Source organism: Acinonyx jubatus, chromosome E4 (genome assembly GCF_027475565.1).
Source record: "Acinonyx jubatus isolate Ajub_Pintada_27869175 chromosome E4, VMU_Ajub_asm_v1.0, whole genome shotgun sequence".
Classification (NCBI taxonomy): domain Eukaryota; kingdom Metazoa; phylum Chordata; class Mammalia; order Carnivora; family Felidae; genus Acinonyx; species Acinonyx jubatus.
Window position 1 is genome coordinate 32,859,260 of NC_069395.1, and position 27,010 is coordinate 32,886,269.

The following is a 27,010-nucleotide window of genomic DNA, read 5'->3' on the forward strand; positions in this document are numbered from 1 at the left end:
GCATGCACTTTGTAGACACATGGTCAGGAATAGGATTACTCTATCCTTGCAGGAAAAATGATCAGACATCTACCATCAGAGCATTAGAAATCGGGATTGCTTGCTATGGTATCCCAATTAAATCAGGGGCCCCACTGCAAAGGAAAGCAAGTACAAGAATGGGCTAAGAACAAAGCATAGTAAGATACAAAGGACTTACACCTACAAGCCCAACCATGTCTGGGTCAAATGAAAGGTGCAATGGCTTACTCAAGCAGAAGCTGACTAATAAGCCTGATATAAAAGCTTGGACGAAACCAGTCTGGGAGGTGGCAAGATCTCTAAACCTCTAAACCATAAATATGGAAAGAATGGAAAAACTCCTATCGCATTAATACTGCAAGCACCTCTACAGATGAGACCACTGACAAACTTCAGAATCTAAACTAGAGGGAAAACATTTTAAAAAAACACAATGGTATATATATAGTACTAGGAAAATTATGGTACCTGCCATCAATACAACCTACTGGATGACTGAAGACAAAACTACATTACATCACATTAAAGAAAGTAATATGATGACTCTGAAAATGGCAGCCATGAGAACACCATCTTTATTGTATTGACACCAGACGCCTGATATTTAGCCTCGCAGGATGGAGGGCGACTATGCTAGAGGGAATATAGGCAATAACGGACGTCATAATGGTAGATATCCTTGGGTGGCAAGAACAACGAGAAGGAATTAAAAATGCCAAGGAAACTATTTTTATTTTGCAGGCATGAATCCACGATGCATCTTTAACCCTACCAAGATTACTAACGGGTCAGTGCAGCATGCTGCCTGCTGCCCATACTCCGTTGCCTATTGCTCCCTGTTGGATACCATAGTCATTACAGCTATGGATACTCCTCTGATGGCTCCAGCAATAGGAGCTGTGCCAGTGTTCTGAACTGGAATGCCACTTTCTGGTCCGGCACAACTCCACTGTCTGTGACATCCTCCGCATTCTCCAGAGATCACTAGTCTAGTCACCTTATTGCAACGGAGGACTCATCAACATCACCGGCATCAACCAACCCAGCCTCTGCACCCCATCCTTCGCTGTCAGCACTATCTACTCACCGGGAAAGCTTCAATCAGTAGAGACACCAAATACTTAGAGAAGCTGATGAAGCAGTGGTGACCTCCATTTTAATCTCCACAAGAACCATCAAGGATACTGAACAACAACTCTATTAGACATTGACTTGGAGGATGAAGACTGGCCTGAACTACTAACTGGCTTTTGGTATTATAACCCAGCATACATACTAAGGCAACCAGGTACTGAATTTTTTACTTTTATCTTATTGAATTGAGGCAGCATTGGACACATCACAGAGACCCTGAAAATAACCTGGATTTAGTTCCTGATTTGTGTGCTAGCACTTTATTGTAGAAGAGCAGCTACTGAATACACAGAATGGGTAATTATATGCTTAAGTATAAATAGGCCAAAAATTAATCATTACACTCACAACTTATACTGTTTAACCCTTATTCACCTGTTAGAAAACAATAGATATGAATGAACAATGTGAACAATAGATCTGTGGATATTATGTCCAGACTTTAAAAGCGGGCACCTGGGTGGCTCAGTCAGTCAAGCATCTGACTTGGGCTCTGGTCACGATCTCACAGTTCACGGGTTTGAGCCCTGCGTCTGGCTCTGTGCTGACAGCTGGGAGCCTGGAGTCTGCTTCAGAGTCTGTCTCTTTCTCTCTGCCCCTCCCCCACTCGCGCTCTCTTTCTCTCTCTCTCAAAAATAAACATTAAAAACAAAAGCAGGGACATATAAGAAACAGAAAACTTAGCATGTAACATATATCATCACACTATGGATTTCTTTCTCACACTATGGATTCTTTCTCACACTATGGATTTCTACTCCAAGAATATAGGAATCTATGTTAATAAAACCTCTCCCAGTCGCACCCTACGATAATAGCCTATACCTTGAAATTGAACACGTAGGAGTTTCTAGCCAGGTACAGATACCCTAATTGTGTTCAGTTTTATTCATCTTCATTTATGCTCAATGTGCAATGGATGCCAACAACAGATTCACTAAAAGGAAGGAAACCCATTTAGTTCCTTGTTGGACTGGCAGGTTTAACTGAAGTAACAGTGGCAGTCACTTTTTCTCAATTCCAAATCCATCAAACCACATTAAATTTTCAATTTTTGAAATCAATCTCAAGTTAACACGCATGCAATGGCACCTTTGTCGTTATTGGGTACGTAGATGTAAACATTTGCAACGTACGACAAATAAATTTCACACAAAATAAAGCAATGGAAATTTGACATAAAGCACCTGGAGAAAACACTAACCATAATACTAAAAAACAACATAAAACATGTTTCTCTAACTGTTAATTGTCAATGTTATAGTTAGGAATGGTTGATATATGTAGTCATCTTCGGACAGTTATAATCTCAAGACAGTACTGGCTGCCTGAGATAACAGCCCAACCAGAAGAAAAGTAGATATCACACATCCTAATGGCTCTAATTCCTTGGGCAGCTGTCAAATTAGAATATTGGCATTTAAAGAAGGAAACATGACATTGGGTTCCCTACATTTGCTGTTTCTCAATATCAAAAGGGAGAGTGAAGGCCACAGGAGGACCCCTTATAATAGAAGGAAAATGTGTTCCTAAGGATACATTATTGGAATAGAACCAAAATACCTTTATTACTGCTGGACTTCTGGATATACCTATGGCATAAGTACCATACAGGTACCTATGACTATGGCTTTGATGGCTCCCCCACCACTTATATTTAACATGGGAAATTGGACCAGGATAGCGTGCTCTAAGCCAAAGCTCACCCGAACCTAATGGGGTCAAGGGGAAACTACAACATGACGTGATATGTAAACATACAACAGGTAATGAATGTGTCAAGAGAACAAAAAAAATATTATTCGTGGTCAATAAAAGATAAAGAGCTATGAAAGTAATCAGAAAAACGTTTCACATCGAATTTCCTCAAATTAATAAATGTAAATCATACATGAGAAAACCTAAGTAAAACCAACACATACATTCCCTAAAATAATGACAGCTGGGGTTAAAATAAAATTATTATCTAGGGTTAAAATTTTAAAAACTGCTAGGGTTATGGCAGTGGAACACGTGCTTGATAGTCCTGTGCAAGCCTGTACCCCTGCAGCGTTATAAAGATGATCTTCACTTGGAAACACATTTGTCAAGGACAATAAACTGAGTGGTTCAAGAAGCTTACCTTTTGGTTGTTGGAGATTAAATATGGTAACACATTAAAGAGTGCTTTGTTATCCTTATATTAAAAATATTAGGAATACAGTTGTTTAAACTGCTCATGAAACTATGGTGTCAAAGAATAATACTCTCCACTTGTGACTGTGATTAATATTGTAAGTCATGTAGAATCACGGGATGGATTGATACTTTTGTTCATTTAGATTTGTACAGGAGATTAGACACTTAGTGTGTGAGTGATTTGAGTCACGGGGTAGACTGTTGTGTATTGGTTTGGAAGGATTTCAAATCCACTGGTTTACAACAATGACAAAAATAAGGTTGTGCTTAGAAGTGAAGTTGCTTTGATAGAACAATGAAGTTGTACTCATGAGAACTTAGTAGCTCAGCCGCTGAGGGGCCCCCAGGGGCCTTACCATGGAAAAGATATGAAGAAGCAACGATGACAAGGGGACATTAAACTATATTTGCTGAGGGATCGTGAGGACTATCTGAGAGGGTTTGGTTTGGGCAAGGCAATAATACTTCACTGATCTAAAAGGACTCTCGAGGGATGCCTGGGTGGCTCAGTCGGTTAAACGTCCAACTCGATTTCAGCTCAGGTCATAATGTCATGGTTGTGAGATCGAGCCCCATGTCTGGCTCTGCTCTGCACTGGGCTGGGCTTAGAGCCTGCTTGAGATTCTCTCAGACATTCTCTCTCTCTCTCTCTCTTTCCCTCTCCGCCCCTCTCCCACATGTGCACGCTCTCTCTCATGCTCTCTAAATAACTAACTAAATGGACTCTTGGAGACCTTGGGGCACTTAGCTCCTGCCTGCATAGCTCCTGCCTCCATAAACATGACTCTTTTACAGGCAGTGGTAAAAGCCATATAGTGTCCCTACAAAAATCATATTGCCCACCAACACCTAGTCCTCATTCCCTGGCAAGGTACCCTAGCAACATGGAACTTTTACTTTAGCACTGGCAGCTGGACGTCAGCTACAGTTCGCTAAGCTGTCTCTCCTGGGTACCAATTCCTGTAAAGATACACCTGAGCCATATTTGGATTTTACTCCTTTCATCTCTCCTTACCTGGAACAATAGTGTGATTAATCTAACACTGGTTTGGAGTATGTTATTTCTGTATCATCTAATGAAAAGACGTTCTCTTGTATGCTATTGGCTTGTGAAATTCGCAGAGTGAACCATTGTTAAATACATTGTTGGCAAAGACCAAATCAGTTTCTGAGTGTTATTTGCCTCCCCAAAACAGCCTTCATGGGGAATATGTGCATTTGTGTAGATTCAAGATGGGAATTAGACGCTAGGCGCCCCCAATTGCTGTTCCTATGACCCAGCCTTGCTGACACTTCCCTGTTCTAGGTCCCTGGCTACTCTGACCTGGGCTTCCAAGCATCAACAGTCTGTCCCCTGTCAGCCACCCTTGGCTACTCAGGTCCCCCCAGGCCCGTGGAGCTAGGGCTCACACCCAACTTCCTGCATTGCCTCAAGGGTGGAAGGAAAACACCCCCCAAAATTGTTCTGAGGCAGCCATAGGAATAGGTGACAGTCCTCATGTGTACTTACTGTTTGCTGGGGTCCTACATTTCTGCAGCAATCAAGGATCCCAGGGATCTCTTATCGGAAGTTACCTCAGCCGGTCTGCCCCATCCAACTCTGATCAGGCATTCCAGATTCCTCCAGCTCTGCCTTCAGGGGGAATATGGATTATGTGTAGGGCTTGGAATTAGGAATATGCCAGTTATACCCAAAAGCCTCCCCCTGTGACCCAGACTTACCCAACTTTGTCCATGTCTACCCGGGCCTGCACAGCTCACACACGTATAGTAGTACGCACCCTGTCAGCTTTAAACCGGTAAAAGACTGACCCTGTTTGCACTGGTTGCCTAATGGAGTCTCTAGCAATCACGGCTTTGAGCTGTCACTTACTGGAGAGTACCTTAGCTATTTCACCTGCTCTGCCCTGGCAGGGCAGTCCAGATTTTTCCAGCTCTACTTTCACGGGGAATATGTACATTTGCATAGCCTAAGGTTTGGAATCAGGCAAACACCAGGTGCCTTCAATAGCCTCCACGTATGAACCAGCCTCACAGGTCACGTGTCGTGTTCCAGGTTCCCAGCTGCCCTGAACCGTGCAGCCTGCGCATGCGCAGTTCACATCCCTAAGCCAGTCCACCAAGCTTGTGAAATTTTGGCCGGACACCAATCACCGGCACAGCCGCCAGCATGAAGGTAGCCCACCTTCTGAAAACTGCTCTGAGCTGAAAGCTGCAAATGGGCCATAACTAGTCACCATGTGAACTGAACCAGGACCCCCCATGTATCTAAGGGAGGATATCCTGACTCCTGCCGGCCCAGCCCCTCCTGGCAAAGCAGTTGGAAAACCTCCAGCTCTGCCTTTGGAGAGAAAACTGTCAGTGCAGAGCCTGATGTGGGGCTCCAACTCACGAACCGGGAGATCGTGACCTGAGCCGAAACCAAGAGTCGGACACTTAACCCACTGAGCCACCCAGGGACCCCGGCCATCACTTTTTAACATTAATAGCTCCCTCCTGAGGCTCAGCCTTGCCTGACGTCCCTTAACAGGTCCCCGGACACACTGAGCGGCAGACACTGTGCATGCGCAGACTGCACCTGTCAGCCCGTCCTGGGCTGCAGCGGGGCACTCAGGCCTGCGGAACTCCAACCTGAACCCAACCACCTGAATGGCCTCAGTGTGGAGGGGGCCCACCCTCCCCACCTCAAAAATCTTTGAGGCAGCAGCTTTAAACTGGCAGTAGTCAGTTCCCATGTATGCTACCCTTTTGGACTTTAGCAGTAATCAAGCCTCCCAAATGTCTCTTGCCAGAGGGTACCCCACTCAGCCAGACCATCCCTTCCATCTTGCTCCAACTTTGCCTTCTGTGTGAATATACTCATTTGTATAAATTAGAGCTTGGAACAAGGTAGATACCTTGTAACCCCAAGAGCCTGCTCCAGTGACCCAGCTTCTCCAGATGCTTGCTCAGTTCTGGGTCTTGGCTACCCTGGTCTGGGAGTCCCACACATGTGTAATACACACCCTATAAGCCAACCCTAGGCAGACCCCGCCTACAAGCCCTTGGAACTCAAACCAGGCCTGAACTATGGCTAGCTTCCAATGTGGAGAGAGCCCACCCCCTGCAAATCTTTCTGAGGTTTCTGCCTAACCTGGTAACTGCCAGTCCCCATTTAGACTGGCTTACTAATGAGGTCCTGGTCTTCTCCAGGAATCAAAGCCCCCCCCCCCCCCACCCCGCCAGGTGTCTCTTATCTGAGGGTAGTCTGGCCATCCCACCTGGCCCCATGCTGGCAGGGCAATCCAGATTTTTCCAAACAACCTCAGCAGGAACATAAATCCCAGGTTGAGCCTGGGAATTAGGCAGATGCTAGATACCCTTAATAGCCCCAACCTGTGATGTGGCCTCTCCACACACTCGCTCTGTCTTTCCGAGTACAAACTCTTGGCTACCCTGACCTGCACGGCCCACATATGCACAGTGCACACCTCGAATGCCACCTGTGGGTGAACAGGGCCATCCGTCCCTCTAGAGCTAGGGCCCATTCCCAATCACCTGCACAGCTTCAAGTATAGGAGTCCATTCCCCCAAAATTGATCGGAGGCAGCTGCTAAAACGGGCAACAGTCTGCCCCTGCAGACGGACTGCTGGCATTTCAGGCTTTAGTGCTCCCAGGTGTCTCTTATTGGAGGATACCCCCACGAGCCAGCCCCTTGCATCTTACCCCAACATTGCTTTCAGCAGAAATATGCACATTTGTGTGGGTTAAGCCTTGAAATTAGGCAGATGCCACATATCCCCAACAGCCTGCTGTTTGACTCAGACTCTCCGGAAGCTTGCCCTTATTCAGATCCCTGGCTATGTTGACCCGCATGGCCCTCGCACGGGCAGTCCAAGCACCCTTCAGCTGACCCTCGGCAGATGGTGCCCTCCAGGCCTGTGGAGCCCGGGCTGTTCCCCACCCACCTGCTAGACTGCAGGGTGGAGAGAGCCCACCCCCAGATAATCAACCTGAGGCAGCAGCTATAACCTGACCACAGACCATTTGGACTGGATGCCTGGTGGGGTCCCGGGCTTCTCCAGCAATCAGGGCCTTCAGGTGTCTCTAACAGGAAGGTACTCCAGCATTGAGCCTGCCTCACTCTGGCAAGGCAGTCTGGATTCCTCCAGCTCTGCCTTCAGCATGAATTGACACCTTTGTGCAGGCTAAGGCTTGGAATTTGGCAGACTCCAGGTACTTCCAAAAACTGCTCTGGTGACCCAGCCTCTCCAGACGCTTGCCCTGTTTCAGGTCCTTGGCAACCCTGCCATGGGCATCCCATGGGCATGCGCAATTCGAACCCCATCAGTCACACCTGGGCAGTGGGTCCCTGAGCCCTACAAAGCTAGCGTCCATCTTGAACTACCTGCATAGCCTCGAAATGGAGGGTGCCCACCCTCTGGACATGCGTCCGAGGGGGATGCTGAATGGGTGACAGCCAGTGCCCACATGCACTTACTGTTTGCTGGGGTCCAAGGCTTCAGCAACACTCAAACTCCCAGGTGTTTCTTATTGCAGGATACTCCCGCCAGCTTGCACAATCCAACCCTGAATCAGTCCAGATTCTTCCAGCTCTGCCTTCAGGGGGAACGTGCACACTTGTGTAGATTAAGGCTTGAAATTAGGCAAACACCAGATATTCCCAACAGCCCTCTCCAGTCATCAGGCCTCTCCTGATACTGTCCTGCTCCAGGTGCCTGGCTCTCCTGACCTGCGCCGTTCGCCCATGCGCAGCCTGCCTTGTATCAGCTGGCCTTGGCCTGCAGGGGGCACTCTAGGCCAGTGGAGCTCCTTCCGGTGAAAAGCTTTCCTTTTTTTTTTTTTTTTTTAATGTTTATTGAGAGAGAGTGAGCATGGGGGTAGGGAGGAAGAAGGGCAGAGAGAGGGAGACAGAGAGTCTGAAGCAGGCTCTGTGCTGTCAGCGCAGACGGGGCTCCAACTCATGAACCATGAGATCATGACCTGAGGCAAAGTAGGACCCTTAACCAACTGAACCACCCAGGCACCTCCCCATGAAAATCTTTATAAGGTGGCAGCTTTTAACTGGCCACAGCCAGTTCCCCTAGGTACTCACCCTTTCTTGGGATTCCAGGCTTCTGCAGCCATCAAAGCTCATGTCAGAGGCTACCCTAGCCAGCCCACACAGTCCAGCCCCAGCAAGGCAGCCCAGATGACTCCAGTTAGGCCTTCTATAGGAATATGTGCATTTGTGTGGGCTAGGTCTTGGAATTCTGCAAACGTCCTGTAACCCCCAGAGCTCTCTCCCAACACTTGCCCTGATCAGATCGTTGGGTCTTCTGACGTGCCCTGCCTGTGTGTGCAGAGTTCGTATCTGAAAACCCAGCAGGCCCTCCAAGCCCACGGAACTCTGGCCAGGCCCAGAGTTTAAGGCTTGAAATTAAGCAGATGCTGGGTACACCCAATGGTTCCAGGTCCCAGGCCACCCTGACCTGTGCAGCCCACACATGAGCAGTACTCATCCCAAATGTCGACCTTGGGCAGACCTAGCCTTCCAGTCTGGTGAAACTCCAGCCAGGCACTTGCATAGCCAACATTGTGGAGGGAGCCCACCTTCTGAAAAATCACCCTGAGCTGAAAGCCACAAGTAGGCAAGGGCCAGTCCCCCTATGAACTTACTGCCTTCTCCAGAAACCAGGACCCCCACGTGTCTCCGAACGGGGGAAAGCCTGTACTGCTGGCCCCATCTGCCAAGGCAGTTGAAAAGCCTCTAGCTCTGCTTTTGGGGGAAAAGTTCACAATGGGGAAAATAAAGCCTTGGTACTTTAGGCTGACACCTTATACCCCCAAAGCCTCCTCCCTGTGACCCAGCATCCCCCAACATTGCCCTGGTGCAGATATCTAGCTATCTTGACCTGTGCCAAGCCACACACACTTGGGTCTTCGCCCAGACAGCTTCCCCAGGGGCTGCAGGGGGCACTCCCGGCCTCCAGAACTCCAGCATGAACCCAACAAGCTGAATGGCCTCAGGGTAACGGGACCCCACACCTCGAAAATCCCTCTGAGGTGGCAGCTTTGATACTGGTGACAGTCTGCCACTTTTGGACTGGCTGCCCGACCGGGTCAGGATTTCCCAGTAATTAAGGCTCACAGGTGTCTCTTACTGGAGGGTACCCCAGCCGGCCAGCCTGCCCCATCCATCTACCCCAACTCTGCCTGCAGTGGGAATATGAACATTTGCATAGGTCAAGGCTTAGAATTAGGCGGAGGCGAGGCACCCCCGTGTCGCCGCCTCCTGTGACCTGCCTCACCCCGCGTTGCCCTGCTCCAGGTGTCTGACTACTCTGACCATTGCTGCTGGTGCATGCCTAGCCCTTGCCCTAGCAACAGTCCTTTGGCTACCAGGACCCTCCAGGCCTCTGGAAACTGGAGGGGGGGGGGGGGGGGAGCCAACCACGGTAACCTTCTCTAGGCTAGAGGGAATCTACTACCTGAAAAATCTTTCTAAGGTGGCACTTTAAACTGGCCACAGTCCCCATGGACTGGCTGCCTAACAAAGTCCTGGGCTTCTCCAACAGTCAAGGCTCTCAGGTGTCTGCGATTGGCCCGATCTAGCAAAGTAGTCCAGATTCCTCCAGCTCGGCCTTCAGCAGGAATACGTGCCTTTATGCACGTTAAGGCTTGGAACGAGGCAGATACCAGCCAGGTACTTCCAATAACCTGTTTTTGTGACCCAGCCCCTCCCACACTTGCCCTGTTCAGGCCCCTGGCTACCCTTATCTGCTCAACCTGCGCATACACAGTTCATATCCCTTTGGGCAGCTGGGGCCTACAGAGCCTGTGGAGCTAGGGCCCCTCTTTATCTGCAGAGCCTCAAGGATAGAGGGAGCCCACCCTCCCTAAAACTCGTCTGAGTTAACCCCTAAAAAGAGCAACCATCAGTCCCCATGTAGACTTACTGGGCTCCCAGGTGTCTTTTCTTGGAAAAGACCCTGACTGGCCTGCATGATCGTGCCCTGGAAAGGCCATCCAGATACCCCAGCTCTGCCTTGAGCAGGGACATGTGCAATTGTGTAGGTTAGGGCTTGAATCAGGCAGATGCCTTGTAATCCCAATAGCCTGCTCCAGTAACCAGTCCTCTCCAAACACTTACCCTGGTCAGATGCTTCTCCACCTTGACCTGCGCTGCCTGCACATGTGCAGTACACATCCCTAAGTCAGAATTGAGCAGGCCTGGCCCTCAAGCCTATGGAACTCTGGCCAGGCCCCAGCGACCAGCAGAGTTACTAGCCTAGTAGTATAGCCCCTGGCAATGTCGGGGGAGCCTTCCTATAATTGCTCTGAAGTGGCAGCTGCTAATGGCAACAGTCAGTCCTCATGTGGACCTGGTGTCGAATAGGGTTCTGGACTTCCCTAGAGACAATGACTCCCAGGTGTCTCCTAATAAAGAATACCCTGTCCTGCCTGCCACCTGTCCCCACCCTGTCAAGGGAGTCGAAAACCTCCAGCTCTGCCTTGGGGTTGTTGCATCCACACGACTCCTGAAACAGAATGCTACGGGCACCAGTGACAGTCACAACAAAGTTTATTGCAATGAGAGGTAAGCAAACCGATCGATCGGGACCGACACTCTTGACCAGAGTGCAGTCTCCAACAGCCGGGGTACAGAGTTTTTATAGCCGACCACATTGTCTTATTATCACCTGGGAACAGAACAAAGGAATAGCTCCCAGGTGGAAACAGTTGAAACAGGCCCTTGCCCCAATCCAATCAAGCGCTAATCCATCCCTTGATTGATAGGATAAAGCTGTTAATCTCTTAACCTATAGTGTTAAAACAAAGCTGTTATTTCTTAAAGCTACAGGTTAGCCCTAGCCTTACAGGGTGAATATTCCACAATGGAAGGTACGCCTTGAATTGGGCTGATGTTTTTTGTACCCCCTAGAGCTCGCTCCCAGCATCCAGTTTTTCCCAACACTTGCCCTGGGCCAGGTCCCTGGCAACACTGACCTGCGCGTCCTTTGCATGCACCATATGCATTCCATCAGCCGCCATCATGCAGGCAGCGCTCTCCAGGCCTGTGTAGCTAGCTAGCGCCCATCTCCAACAACCTTCAAGGCTCAAATGTGGAGGCAGCCCCACATGGAAGATTGCTCTGAAGTGGCCCCTGGAATGGGCTTCAGGTAGACTTACTTTCTGCTAGTGTTCTGGCCTTCTGCAGCAATTAAGGCTTCTAAGTATCTCTTTTTGGAGGATATTCCAGCCAGCTGACCATATCCACTGTATGCAGGACAGTCCAATTCCTCCAGGTCTGCTTTCAGGGGGAATAGGCGCCTATGTATAGGCTAGGGATTGGAACTTGGCAGATGCTTTGTAATCACAAGACTTCACTGTCATGATCAGGCCTCTCAGGACACTTGCCCTGTTCCAGGTCCCTGTACGCCTGCACATGCTTAGTTTACACCCTGTCAGCAGGCACCACATCAGGCAGCTAGTCCAAATGGGGACACATGGGATCTTTGATTGAAACAGGGTGATATCGAAAAAAACCACCAGATGCCGAATAGAAGCGAGGCAAGATTTTATTCACGGCCGGGCCAAACCTGACCTCCTGATGTTAAGGAGAAAAGCTCAGAGAATGGCCCCGAACAAAGGCAGCAGTGTGCTTATATGGGTTTTAGCAAGTCAGAATACATCATTATTTGGTTAACCAATTACAATCTACAGCGTTTCATGGTAGCCAATTATATTGTGACACAAAGACGTTAGTTTTGGCGGGAACCTATACATTTTGAAGGTCTTTGTCCTAAGAGGGTTTAAAATGACCAATCATAGTTAGACACCTGAGATGCTGTAGGGCAGTGAGTACGTGAATTTTACATATTGGTCTGGCCTAGGCCAGATCTTGGTAGAGGGGGTGGGGGAGCGTTTTGCATCCTAAGGTATCTGCTTAGCAAGCAGGTGAGGTCACAGAAGTGAGATAGGGCGGTTAGTAATTACTGGTAACCCTAATAGGGAACTACATAAGCCTTTTATCTCCACTATTCATGAAAGGTGAGTTTAAGGCGAACTTATATACAATAAGCTTTCTGATATCTTATAAGTTGACCTATTACAGATTACTGTAGATGCCCAGGACTCCAGCAGAGTGAGTCCACAAGGGGACAGACTGTTGCCAGCTTAAAGCTACTGTCTCAGAACAATTTTCAAGTGGTGGCCTCCCTCCATCCTGGAGGCTACTCGGTGGTTTGCATCTGGCCTGAGTTCCATAGTCCACCATAAGCTAAAGGCCTGCTAATGGGTGTGGTCCACATATGCCCTGGTGGCACAGGTCAGGGTAGTGAGGGATGGGGAAAAGGGCCATGTCAGGCAAGGCTGGGTCACAAGAGCAAGTTATTGGGAATACCTACATTACCTAATTTCAAGCCTTAACCTACACAATGTGCATATTCCTGCTCAAGGCAAAGCTGGAGGAATATGGACTGCCTTGCTAAGTCAGGGATGGGCAGCTTGGCCAGAGTATCTTCCAATAACACACACTTGGGAGGCTTGATTTCAGCAGCAGCTGGGGACCCCAATAAGCAACAGGTCCATGAGAGGCCTTGGGAGTGGGCTTTCTCTTACTCTTAAGGCAATGCCACTGATTGGGGATGGGTCATTTCTCTATAGGCCTGTGGGGCCTCTAGTGCCCAAGTGTGGTTTATGAGGTCTGCTGTGCTTGCATAGGCCTTGAAGGACAGGGTAACCAGAGACCTGTTAAAGGGCAGGTATCGGGGGAGGCTGTGTAGTGGGAGGAGATAGTTAAAGATACAAGGCATTTGCCTAATTCAAAGCCCTAATCTCCACAAATGCAGAGTTGGAAAAAAACTGAACTGACTTTCCAGGGTCTGGTTAGGCAGACTGGTGGGGTTCCAGAAAAATAAGGCATAGTTTTAGTGTTTCAATGAGCTAGATTTCTGTATTTCTTTTTTTTTTTAATTTTTTTAATGTTTATTTATTTTTGAGAGAGAGAGGCAGTATAAGTGGGGAAGGGGCAGAGAGAAAGGGAGACATAGAACCATGAAGCAGGCTCCAGGCTCTGAGCTGTCAGCCCAGAGCCCGACGCAGGGCTCTAACTCACGGACCGCGAGATCATGACCTGAGCCGAAGTCAGACGCTCAACCGACTGAGCCACGCAGGCGCCCCTAGATTTCTGTATTTCTGAAAAAATAGCAGGTACATGTTTCTGGAGCTTAGGTAAATTTGAGGTCAATTAGGAGGAAAGGGAGAATTTCTTTCCAAAAGATTTTTAAGAATGCATTCCAATTTTGTGATTCATGTGTCATATTATGTATTGGCATATCATGCTGTAAAGAATACTTCATAGCAATGAAGCGATTTTAAATTTAACCGACAGCTATCTCATCACACAATTGAAGGTGAAGGCGGCCACAGGGAAATTTTCTTACTCTATGCATTTGAAACTGCTGTGATCACATTCCGAATGTTCCATTGATTTCTGAAGTTCCCAGAATAGCTCCCTTTTTTTGTCTGTTCGTTACAGTTTTCTGATTTTGCAGATTTATTAGAACTGGTTTCAAAGGTCAGGCAGGCATCTTCTATATTTGGCTAATCCATGTTAGCGTTTTAAATCTGGCTTTAACTATGTGGAGAAAGATAATGGCGATGTTGAACTACTTTTGAGTGGGGCTTTGAAAGGAGAAGAAAGGACATGAATTGTCTGAAAGCTGCTCATGAACTAGAGGGCACAAGATACCAGCTCAGAGGGGGTGTGGAAGCTCCTGCTAGATCCATCACTGGACTTGAACCCAGCCCACTGTTTCACCCAGCCAGATTGTTATGAAACGGGGACTCTGAAGAAATATTGGAAAGTATTTAAACCACTAAGCTCAGAGATCCGTGAAGCTCCAACACCTCCAAGGAATCCTCCTCTCCTTGACCGTGAGAACAAATGGCTAAAGATAAAAGACGCTTCTGTTTCCCACCTCAGGAGCAGGAAGGGGAGCAGGAAAGCTTCAGGGTGGCTCACAGAGGTATGTCTGAAACTGGAGATGTGGTCCTCTCAAAGCAGTGATTCAGAATGAAGCAAAAAAACTGGTGGGAGCAAGTCCCAGTCAGATGTTCAGAGCAGTGAAGTGGTCTAGGGTGTCCACATAAGTACTAAGAACAGGGATTATTTAATAGGATTTTACAATCTTAGAGCTGGAAGGACCTCAGCAACAATCTAGTCCAACTTTTTGTTGCTGTGGAGCCCTCTCTCTTCAGACAAAAGCTTCCACAGGAGCCCTAACACAAACTCATTGGAAAGCAGGATTGCTGGGGGTGTGGTCTGGAGGGGCAAAACCCACAAAACCTTACTTATAAAATTAGAATAACTTTAAGAATCATCGTGCAAGAAGTTTTATTTATTTATATCAGAGAGAAGCTAAAGCAACTTTGGTCACAAAGAATCAAGTTCCCCAAACTGACACATCCTTAATTTACAAAGTGAAAAGCCTTTGGATCCTTAAGGACATTTTTGCTTGGAGGCAAGAGAACAGGGAATATGACTTTTAGTCACACGGAAATGAGCCTTGGATGGAAATTTTCAGATTTATGGACTATGCTATGCTGGTATGGGACAATGAATCCCCAAGTCCCACCAGGGGGCGCCCCTGTTCGACATTTTGGGAACGTTCGTTTCTCTCCTGGGGTGTCTGTCGGCCTCGTGCTTTGTAGGTTTAAGGGAAATCCGATTAGATACCACGCTCAAGGAGACACTAGGCGTTCTTCTATTTTAATCTCCTTCCCTCTCACTTTTCGTCCCAATGATCGAAATCCACTTAATATTGGGGCTACTGAGGTTTCTTCACTTTTCAGAAAAAAAATTAAAAAGCCCCCAATATCCCCTGGAGAGAAAAACAAGAAGCGTCTTCCAAGGGGCCTGGTGCAGCCCGAGGAAGGCTGGGAATTCCAGCTACAAGATCCTGGGAAAGAACGGCTCCTCTGGTCTCAGTTTTCTCATCAATAAAAAGGCTCTTTGCGCCCTACCATCCGTAGCATCCCGTGACAGGGCAGTCTGGCAAATGTCAGCTTAAATTCTGGATCCTACTTCTATCTGTAAAAGGCGGATGCCACACAGTATGATCACGGAGATTAAATAAAACAATGTTCGTAAGCGCTGGTGCAGTGTCACTAAATGGGTTTATTATTGCCTCTTACGTTTTTATTATTGCTTTCATTACCCCTCGGTGGTGGGGGGGGGGGAGAAGCCCCTCCTTGGGAAAGCCTAGGAAATTAGACTTTTCATTCACTTTTGTTCTAATTCATATTCACGGGAGGTTTTAGAAGTTCAGGCTACAACGTGCTGAAGGACAGCAGACGGTTGAGGGGCGCGCCCGTATTTCTGAGGCGGAAATCGGGGGCTAACTGCTACTTCCACAAATCCTCCCCGGGCCTTCCTCCCTCCGGGGGCAGCGACCCCAAACCTCACTCGCTGCCAGAGAGCATAGGCAGCGCAAGCGATGGACGCCCCGCCCCGAACCTCCCGGAGCCGGCGCCAGTGGCGGAGGCCAGCGCCGCCCGGTGGGGAGAGGCCTCGGGCCCCGCCCCTTGCGTCATCGCGTAACTTCGCAGAGGCGTTTCCCGGGGCGTGCCTCTGTTGCTAGGCGACCACACCGCTCCCCCTCCCGCCCCTGGCGCTCCTCCCGCCCCTGGCGCTCCTCTCCCCACTCCCTGCTCGGCCAGTCGCAAGCAAAGGCGCGCGGAGCTGCAGTGTCTGGACCAGAGTCCCCCGGGAAGTGTCGCGGTCCCGGAGGCAGCCGCCCCGGCGCAGGTGGACCCTGCGCGTCGGACCCTCCAACCGTCGCCCCTCCCCCGGGGACTCCCGAGCTAGCGGATGGGAGGCACGGCTCGCGGGCCCGGGCGGAAGGATGCGGGGCCGCCCGGAGCCGGACTCCCGCCCCAGCAGCGGAGGTAACGGCGGCGCAGGGTAACGGGCTGGGGGCCCCCGAGTGGGTGGCTGGCGCAGGCTGGCGAGGCCGGGGGTGGGGGGAAGTGGGGGGCGGGGAAGGCCTGATGGAGTGAACCCCCGGTAGCAGGGACGAGGGAAGGGTTCTTTCTGATCTCCTCCCGGGGACCGGCCCACCCTCCTAGTCTGCATCAACTGCCCTCCCCACCCCCCCCCCGGCCCCCCGTGAGCGGAGGAGGAGAAGCTGGAGCGGAGCTAGGAGAAGAAGCCGTAGATCGGGGATATGTAAGGAACTCTAAGAAGCTGGGACTTTTTGTGGGGCTTTTTAACAAACCGGGGGAGGCAGAGAGCAAATACCTTTCCAAGAAGCCCTGTTGCTCAGAGCAAATAACCCAGGACTGAACTCATGGGGTTTGCCGTGAGGGGTGCGGTCTGACTTGGGATATGCAGGTGAAGGGTTGCGCTGAGTAGGGCTTTCTGGGGATCCTATTTTGAGAGATCTCCACCTTGCATTGTATTTTACACCTAAAAGGAGACTACGGACACCCCGCTCATTTGCATGCAGACTTCCTTTGGGTAATTTCCTCTGCCCGTTTATAAGAATACTTGCAGGTCTTCAGGGTTGTCTTTTTCTCTGTAGTTGTGGACGCCTGTCCCATTTTATTTATTATATTCATGATGTTGGCAAAGAGTCAGTCACATCCAGAATTTTTGGCTGTCAGAGAAGCAGTGTCCATTAAAGATACATAAAATTCTATCAGAATGTGAGTTTGTGTTTATAAAGAATCTTTCAAAAATATCTGTAGTTGTGTTTTTAATTATCTTTGTATTTCTATAACACACCAATTAAGAAAACTCTAGAACTAATTTTATAAAAGTTTTGAAAGGCAACTTTAAATATTGCAATTAAGAAAACAAATATTTCAGCATATTTTAAAAGATTTTTAAAGATTCTTCCCCTGCAACCTCGTGATCATCATTGTATTTGTAGTATATTATGTAAAAATGATACGATGAAAGGCTGATGTGTATGACTGGGAAATTCATGTTCGTGGTGGCAGATGAAATGCATTATCTAGGACCATCTTGTGGTTTAAATAAATCCTCTCCCTCTTTTGTGGCAGAGGCACAGCGTGAAGGAACAGAGAAATGGTCCTTAATCATTTAGCATTTAGCTTCCACCATCCAGTAGAAAATGGAGTGGATAAAGAAGTGAAATTCAGTACCTTGTATAATTTAGAGAATCTCTAGTATTTGCTGTAGTATTCACTGGACATTTCTACAAGTTGGGTAGATGTTAAGTAGGTAAGTGAATAAATCATAAAAAGAAGACATTCTAAGAAGGCTTTTTATTTCTTGCCTGTAAGACAGAGAAATGTGCAGACTGGAACTATTCTTCCCATTATAACGTGGAAAACAGGCTCAGAAAAGAAGGTAGTACAGCCAGTGGTAAAGCAGAGACTAGAATCCAAGGCTCTGACTTTTAAAATACAGTTACCTCTGCCTTTTTTTTTTTTTTTTTCTCTCTCTCTCTTTTCCTGCTCCGGTTACCTTTTAGGCTTCGGATTTAAATGAGCCTTTATTTTCATGTAGTAAGTTAAATGAGATCCTTCTCATAGTCCCTATTCTTATTTTTTAAATTTTTTTTTAAAGATTTTATTTTTAAGTAATCTCTACATCCAATGTGGGGCTCGAACTCACAACCCCAAGATCAAGAGTTGCATGTTCTCCTGATGAGCCAGCCAGGCACCCCGATAGTCCCTATTGTTAACATTTACACAGTAAGAGTTGTCTTAACTCTGTCAAAATACAAACCCAAAATGCTATCCTTTTTTAAAAAAGAAAAAGAAGAAAAGTTGGGTTTTCTCTATTCTTTTGCCAAATACCCTAGCTGTTTGTATTCGATGCCAAAATGCAGTGTAGACTTTTTTTGTATTAGTTATTTGTGGCAGATGTGAAGAAGTAAAGACACAAAATGTTTTGGAAATATAAGTTTATATACTTCAGATACTGACAGATTTTATCTGTAATCCTTTCAACTAGATTGGGGGATGGTGTCTATGATACCTTCATGATGATAGATGAAACCAAATGCCCACCCTGTTCAAATGTACTCTGCAATCCTTCCGAACCACCTCTACCCAGAAGACTAAATGTAAGTAAACGAAATTGTTCTTTGCTGTCTAGATGTCTGGGAAAGAAGGAAGCGCTACTTAATGCCCAAGGTCCAATTACATCTCACTGGCAACTCAGACTCTTTTGTTTCCTTTTGGTGTCTCTTGACTTTGGAATAACAATTTCTGTGGTCCACGTTTAGCTTTACAGATGATTTTGATTTGGAGCCCCACGTATTCCTTTCAATCACTGGGATAAATTATATGGCACTAGGAAAAAAATAATGCTACTTTTATCTAGGGAATGTTTTGTTGTTGTTGTTGTTGTTGTTGTTTTATGGGATGACATAGTGTATTATAAAAGTTCATTTTAACAAAAACGAGGAACAGATAATACCCCTGAATTCATAGATCTGCAAGTTTGTTTTTTTTTCCTGCAAGATAGAAATGCAGCCCTAGCTTATTAGTATGCTAAAGAGAATCACTTTATAGATCATAAATAAAACTTGAACAGTACAGTTTGGTTTCTGATGCATTTAATCATTCTGGAGCTTGCAGACATTTAGCTTTTGACACTGTTTTACTTAAGGTAATAAAAAAATTAATTCATATTCCATCAGCATACACAGGATAGTAGGGAGAACGGGGTTTGGAGGAACTCCATGACAGGGAGAAGCCATTCTGTGACTTTAAAATTTGCTGCATATGTCACCTGATGACCAAACTGAATAACTGAATAGACTTATTTGTAATATTTCTCCTTCAGATTTCTGCATTTAGGACCTAAAATTGTTTCTGTATTCTAGTATATTTTTTTAATGCCTATTTATTTATTTTGAGAGAGAGAGTGCACATGCACATGCGCTCTAGCTGGGGAGGGTCAGAGAGAGAGAGAGAGAGAGACACAGAGAGAGAGAGAAAGACACAGATAGAGACAGAGGATCCCAAGCAAGTTCCGTTCTGTCAGCACAGAGCCCGTGGCAGGGCTCAGTACCACGTACTGTGAGATCATGACCTGAGCCGAAATCAAGGTCCCAATTAACTGACTGAGCTACCCAGACGCCCCAGTTTCTATAGTCTAAAAAAAAAATTACTTGAATTTTTCATAGCCCTTTCCAACTTTCTGTTAGCTTTTGCTATTAAAATCAATCTTTTCACTAGTTCCAAGGCTAATAATATTACAAAGTATTGGCTAAATATATTTGGAAGGCTGGTCTCCCTATTTTTAACCTGTTCCCTGGAGTACAATAAGTTTCCTTTCCATTTTCAACAAGCTTATTTCTTTAATATGTGAAAACCTCTCAGAGTTCCAGAACCATATACTCCTCTGGTTGACCATAGGCTTTTTGGTTACTGGCTGCCAATTAGCATATCTCTGTAGGAAACTTTTTGCAGTTGGGCTGGCACATTAACATATGATTTAAAGTTCATTTTGACTTCAGTTTAGAGTTAGCCAGTGCTAATCACCTCCCAATAGGTCAGTTAAACTGTATGTTTCAAGATTAAAATGAATTTCTTACTGTATAGCATACAGAGTAACAGTTTTTGAGAAACATGGGGTTTTAGATTCTAACCTAACGGTGTCTTTGCAAACTTCGCTGAAAGCAGTGCTCTTTGACATCTTGTTGACATTTATAATAGTTCATTAAGACATGATTCCATCCCTAGACCCTATTGCTTTTTGTCACAAAGCCTTTAAGCTTTGTTTATCCAAGATGTTCTTGCGTTCTCACTCTAAACTATAAATCGTCCGCTTGGCATTTATTGGCTTAAGCTTTGTGTTGCAGATTTAGGGTCAAGAGCTAGGGAAAGAGTAGTGTTTCATATCTGGATGAGAAGGATATTCCTTTTCGGAATTTCTCAACAAGATCTTCGAGACTTGACTCACACAATTGAGAATGTCAGCTTCTATTTGAAATGTCAAGAGTCCTCCAAATTAGCAGTGTATGTGAAGCATTGTTAAATAAAATATGATTAATCGGTCTCTCTGGATGTAATCACATAATTAAGAAAATAATTGGTAGAATTGATCATACATATTGTTGAGTTACTGTGATTACAACTACGGACTAGAAACATATACTATTTTATTTATAACTATTCTATTTTAACATGTGTGCAAACTCTAGACTCTGCTAGAACAATGGAAGGAAGATTTTATTTATAGCACAACAGTCTTGATACATAATTGATTCAGGCCAGTATTTGAGTTATTTACAGGAAAGGAAAGAGACCTGAGAAGATACCCCATCCTTGTGTGGAAAAATTCCTTCCTGGAATTCTTCAGATTCACTGGAGATTCAAACCTTGATAACCCATAGTGGACTGTACCTGAGGTACCTTGTTCTGTTCTGGGAGCCACACTCTAAGAGAACAGCCCGTGCTGAGAATGTGAATAAGGCAGTAAGCATGAGGCAGAGGATATAATGGGCATGATGGGCCCAGGGAAAAGTGGGGGGGGGGGGGGGGGGGCGCAGGACAGCCCCTTTTTAGTATCTGAAGGACTTTTACATGAAATCTGGACACTTCTGTGTCCTTCCAGAGGGCAAAATAAGATGTAGTTTTCAGGGAGAGAGATTTAGGCTCACTTTAAGGAAAAACCATGGCATCCTTAATCTTACTGTAATAGCTCTGTGGAAATGAAATTTCTGTAACATATCCATTCAAATTCATGTTCTGTGCCCGAGACCCCCTCTTTATCACAGACAGAAATGAAGACTCCGGAACCCACACAGCCTTACCTGTAGGCAGGGTAGGTGAAATACCCAGGGATGGACCCTGGACCCCAAATACCTTTCCTACCAGCTTGTTACTGATAACTACGGTTCCTAGAGAGTCATTCCTTTGGGTTCAGGCATTGATCTGCTGTTAAAGTTCAAATATCTTGGAGAGGTAAATTAAATTACCTTAAATTGTATGGCAAGTCAAAAGCATGTTTTGTATCAGGGAGAAAATGGGTGAGTTGTTTCCACACCTCCTAAAAGAAGGCCTAATGTGGGTGCCACCATGCTGCAGGAGAGATATTTAATGCCAGATGTCTGTGGAGGGAGACTGGAGATGTGGAAGGAGGTACCAGAGAGAGAAGAGATAAACTGAAAGGGGAAAAAGGGAGGGCGTATAAGAGTTTAAACCTTAGTATGTTGAGAATTTTGTCTACTTATTACCAGTGTTTGTAAAATGTTTTATAGCTTGTAAGGGTCTTTCACATATATTATTCATTATAGTTTGATTTACACTTTGCATCCTGCGTGTAGGTATTATGACCCACATTTTATAAATAAAGAAACCGAGGCTAAGAAACTGAGCTAAAGTTTAACAACTTGCTTAGGGACCTACAGCTTTTTTTTTTTTTTAAGGATTTTTTTTTTTTTAATTTTTTTTTTTTCAACGTTTATTTATTTTTGGGACAGAGAGAGACAGAGCATGAACGGGGGAGGGGCAGAGAGAGAGGGAGACACAGAATCAGAAGCAGGCTCCAGGCTCTGAGCCATCAGCCCAGAGCCCGACGCAGGGCTCCAACTCACGGACCGCGAGATCATGACCTGAGCTGAAGTCGGACGCTTAACCGACTGAGCCACCCAGGCGCCCTGGGACCTACAGCTTTTAAGCAGTGTAGCCAGGACTCTAACCCAAGCCTTTTGACATCGCTTTTCTTCAGCATGTGTCCCCAAAGCACTAGTGGTAAATCTTTAGATGCATTGAAGTTAGGTATTAAAAATTTTAAGGAAAACTAGCTGAGATGCACGCAAAGATTCATTTTTGTTATGCAGATCTACCTAAAACCAAACAATTGTAACTCCCTAGTCCAGCCAGTCTATCTCCTCACAGATTGGAGTTCCTTGAGAACACCTGTTTCTTTCCGCACTTGTAATAGTGAACAGTAAGGGTTCCTGTGAATGTCACGTGGATAGATGGATGGATAAATGGGACCCTCTTCTGTTTTTTTTATCCTTAAAATCACCAATAGTGGGGCACATGGGTGGCTCAGTCAGGTAAGCATCCGACTTCAGCTCAGGTCACGGATCTCGCGGTTCCTGAGTTTGAACCCCGCATCAGGCTCTGTGCTGACAGCTCAGAGCCTGGAACCTGCTTCGGATTCTGTCTCCCTCTCTCTCTGCCCCTCCTCCCTCTCTCTCTCCCTCTCCCTCTCTCTCACAAGTAAATAAACATTAAAAGAAAAACCACCTAAAATGAGGAATAGTTATTTGACTTAATTACTGCTAAGAAAAACGTTGTAGTGTATTTCCATCTTAGCAAGGTGTTTGGGTTCTGTCTGCAGGCCTGTTGTATTTTCTTGACCAGCGATAGTTCTCCATTTTGGTATCGGAGAGAATTTTCTGGGTCCATAGGTCGTGTCTTTAGTGAAACCCCACATGCCAAAGTGTGGCTACAGTTGTATTGCCAACTTCACTTTGTGTGTAATCATGTAATATCCTGTTTTTGTAACTGTGGGACTTCACAAATGTTTAGATTGATTAAATGACCTGAAAGGAGCAGGCAGGAACTAATGTCCTGCTTGCATAACTATAGCTGTATATGAAGTTTGGCAACACTCAAATGTTTTCATCTTTTGTTTTTTGCCGCTATTTATATCTTTTATATTGTTGTTTAGGTAATAGGCTGTGTGCTGTTTTCTGGAGTTAGATTAAAATTCTTGTTTTTAAAGATTTGGCCACTTTGGATCATGATCTTTCCATCTCTTGTTTCCTTCTAGCACCCTCTTAATTTTTCTTTGTGTGTGTGTGGGTGGGTGGGTGCGCGCGCGTGTGTAATTGTTTAAAGTATTTATCTTTCTTGCTTTTCCTTTCCTCCATCTAATTTCAAAGAAATTGTGTTTCCTCTTGAAGGAGTAAGTAGAGCTGTCTTCTGTGAGTTACTGTTCCTTGAAGGAGAATGTTAAGCAAATGCAAGTTAAAAAAAAAGTAGTATGCCATTATCACTTAGGCTCTTGCTGAGGAAGAGTGGGTGTAGGTGTAAGAGAGAGAGAGAGAGACTCTTGATCTCTTTGAGAGAGCTTTACAAGAACCTCCCCCACCTTACCCCCCAGGACCTTGGATTCTCACCGTTACTCATCAGATACTTAAAGAACTGGCCCAGATGATCTCAGGAGCCCTCTTTGGCTTAGAACTCTTGTGATTCAGTGCGCTGAGCTAGAAGGATTCAATCATTTTGGGGGGAACCTGGGAGTAAATAACGAGGCCTCGCTTGATTCCAAGCCACAGTCCTCGTTCAGCCCTAGTTGGAGAGGACCGCAGGCACTGGGAGAAGCTGGTACCAAGTTGTGTTCATGAGAAGCGTGCTGGACTGACAGAAGACCTGGGCTCAAATCCTGCCTCTGTCCTTCAGTGGTGTTTTATTTATAGAACGCCTTTTTGTTTTGGGTTTGTTTTTTTTTTAATGGAACACTATAACGTGCATATTTTGATTCTATATATGCCATTAAGATCTGGGAAGATACTTGAAACAATTAGTAAACAATATGAGACCGTGTGTATGTAATCAAGTGCCAGATTATGTGGTACGGGTTGGAAAAGCTACAGTCACGATTCGTTAGTATGGGCTTGGAGTAGTTCTAGATAGAAGAGAGAGGGCTTGAATTGGGCCTTGAAAGAGTGTAGGATTTGAGTGGATGGGGTGAGAAGATTCTCAGTAGAAAGACATACCTACCAGAAGGAACCTAGCATGTGTAGGGCTTGGTAAGAAGACCATCTCTCTCTAACAAACCAAGGCATGTGTAGGGGGTTGCGGTGGTCATAGTATTCCGGGGGGTCCGAGATCAATATAACCCAAGTCTCTAGAGACTCCTGCTTTTCTTACCTCACTTTTGGGTCTTTGTAACGTACGTGACTGGACAGTTTTGTTGTTGTTCAGTCAGGGGGAGGGTTCTTTCATCCTTCCACTGTTTTCAGTTACTTTTCTATCACATTCATTTTTCTTTTCCACAGACCACTGCTGAGCAGGTAGCAAGAGACCACACTCAGCGCTTTCTGAATGGAAGTGAGGTGAAGGTGGAACAGCTGTTTCAGGAATTTGGCAACCGAAGATCCGACACTCTCCAGTCGGATGGCATCAGCGACTCTGAGAAATGCTCTCCTACCGTTTCTCAGGGTAAGAGTTCAGATAGCTCTAATGCGGTAAAACCCAGCAGTTCAGCCAAAGCATCCAAAGTGGTGCCACTGACTCCAGAGCAAGCGCTGAAGCAGTATAAACACCACCTCACTGCTTATGAGAAGCTGGAGATCGTCAACTATCCAGAAATTTACTTCGTGGGTCCAAATGCCAAAAAGAGACATGGAGTGATCGGTGGTCCCAATAACGGGGGGTACGATGATGCAGATGGGGCCTATATTCATGTACCTCGTGACCATCTAGCTTATCGATATGAGGTGCTGAAAATTATCGGCAAGGGGAGTTTTGGGCAAGTCGCCCGGGTCTACGATCACAAACTCCGACAGTATGTGGCCCTAAAAATGGTGCGCAATGAAAAGCGCTTCCATCGGCAGGCAGCTGAGGAGATCCGGATTTTGGAGCATCTCAAAAAGCAGGACAAAACTGGGAGCATGAACGTCATCCACATGCTGGAAAGTTTCACATTCCGGAATCATGTCTGCATGGCCTTCGAATTGCTGAGCATAGACCTTTATGAGCTAATTAAAAAAAACAAGTTTCAGGGGTTTAGCGTCCAGTTAGTTCGCAAGTTTGCTCAATCCATCTTGCAATCCTTGGATGCTCTCCACAAAAATAAGATCATTCACTGTGACCTGAAGCCAGAAAACATTCTCCTGAAACACCACGGGCGCAGTGCAACCAAGGTCATTGACTTTGGGTCCAGCTGCTTCGAATACCAGAAGCTTTACACCTATATCCAGTCTCGGTTCTACAGAGCTCCGGAGATCATCTTAGGAAGCCGCTACAGCACGCCTATAGACATATGGAGTTTTGGCTGCATCCTCGCAGAACTTTTAACAGGACAGCCTCTCTTCCCGGGAGAGGATGAGGGGGACCAGCTGGCCTGTATGATGGAGCTGCTAGGGATGCCACCACCAAAACTTCTGGAGCAGTCCAAACGTGCCAAGTACTTTATTAACTCCAAGGGCCTACCTCGCTACTGTTCTGTGACTACTCAGGCAGACGGGAGAGTCGTGCTTGTGGGGGGTCGCTCACGTAGGGGTAAAAAGCGGGGTCCGCCAGGCAGCAAGGACTGGGTGACAGCACTGAAGGGGTGTGATGACTGCTTGTTTATAGAGTTTTTGAAAAGGTGTCTCCACTGGGACCCCTCTGCCCGTTTGACCCCGGCTCAAGCACTGAGACATCCTTGGATTAGTAAGTCTGTGCCCAGACCTCTGACCATTGAAAAAGTGTCGGGTAAACGGGTGGTAAATCCTGCAAATGCTTTCCAGGGACTGGGTTCCAAGCTGCCTCCAGTTGTCGGAATAGCCAATAAGCTTAAAGCTAACTTGATGTCAGAATCCAACGGTGGTATACCTCTGTGCAGTGTATTGCCCAAACTCATTAGCTAATGGACAGTGCTGTGCTCAGAGATGCGTATGTATGTATTTTTAATTGTCTTGCAAAGCTGAACGTGGCGGAAAAAAAAAAAAACAAAAAAAACACAACACGAGCCCGTTGGTGGATAAGTTTTTGTTAGACTAGATTTCTTTTTTTAACACGGCAAAACATTTTTATATGTCTGTAACAGAACTCTTCAAGGGCTAATGACCTAACCAGCCTGTGTTGGCCATCCTGGAATGTACATTAAATGACTTTTTATAGGTCAGTGTATCTTCGTTACTGTCGTCAGATGTACGTCACCTTGCGTATCCTGCTGGTTGAAATCCCTTTCTCTCCAGGTAGAAGGTATCCCAGGAAGAATATCCTGATCATTCCTCACCGTGTCTAGTCTCCCTCAGCATCTATTCCAGAGGGATGGTTTGGGACACGGCTGTGGTTCTGGATGAGAGCCAAAGCCCCTCCTGTCCCAGCAGGCCACTCTGTGGGCCCATTCCAGGTGAAAGGGCTCAGCAGAATATGGCGTAAGGGAAGGCTCCAGAAGCTGTTAGTCACTTGAAGAGGTGTCATTGCTTCTCAAATGAGTCATATCTCTTTCAATCCTGTGATTTGTGGCGATTTTATTTTATGTTGTTATTATTTCTGTGATTATTTTGCTTCTGATTTGTTTCCTAGTCAAAGCATTTTACTGATGTCTTACCACTTTACCAAGTGCTGGCTTGAAAACTGAGTCCTGTGTATCACTTTACCGCCCCACTCCACCCCTGGCTCCCAGCAACATAAAGCAGCTTCTTTGCCCCAGATTAATGTTAGAAGCGTAGAAGCGGGGGCGCCTGAGTGGCTCTATCAGTTAAGCATGACTTCAGCTCAGGTCATGATCTCACCGTTTGTGAGTTCAAGCCCTGCATTGGGCTCTACACTGATAGTGCGGAGTCTGCTTGGGATTCTCTCTCCCCCTCCCTCTGCCCCTCCCCCACACTTACTTTTCTGTCTGTCTCTCTCTCAAAATAAATAAATAAACTTAAAAAAAAAAAAAAAGGCAGAAGCAGCATGCAGACTATAGTTCTCTCATTTCTGGGAACCCTGGAGACCAGCCTGCTTGCTGCATTTCCCTGGACTTTCTTC

The 27,010-nt window shown here is 46.2% G+C and overlaps 1 protein-coding gene and 1 long non-coding RNA gene across 4 annotated transcripts in view; one reads left to right on the plus strand and one right to left on the minus strand.

The window, feature by feature from the left end:
* Window positions 1-8,134, minus strand: part of LOC128312938 (uncharacterized) — a 46,657-nt gene extending 38,523 nt beyond the window's left edge. The window contains exons 1-2 of the long non-coding RNA XR_008292910.1: window positions 7,815-8,134; window positions 4,844-4,966 (exon numbers count right to left, since the gene is read on the minus strand). This is a non-coding gene — a long non-coding RNA (uncharacterized LOC128312938). The remainder of the gene's footprint in view (window positions 1-4,843; window positions 4,967-7,814) is intronic.
* DYRK3 (dual specificity tyrosine phosphorylation regulated kinase 3) lies at window positions 861-26,153 on the plus strand. Of its 3 annotated transcripts, none has more exons than XM_027074592.2 (3): window positions 861-1,309; window positions 18,306-18,417; window positions 24,322-26,153. In XM_027074592.2, exons 2-3 carry the CDS (start codon window positions 18,334-18,336, stop codon window positions 25,894-25,896), a joined length of 1,659 nt encoding a protein of 552 aa, XP_026930393.1. In that variant the 5' UTR covers window positions 861-1,309; window positions 18,306-18,333; the 3' UTR covers window positions 25,897-26,153. The 3 variants fall into 3 exon arrangements, with proteins under 3 accessions (XP_026930393.1, XP_026930392.1, XP_014935467.1); XM_027074591.2 differs by lacking the exon at window positions 861-1,309 and adding an exon at window positions 16,007-16,267; XM_015079981.3 differs by lacking the exon at window positions 861-1,309 and adding an exon at window positions 16,579-16,838.
* Window positions 26,154-27,010: the final 857 nt, after the last annotated feature.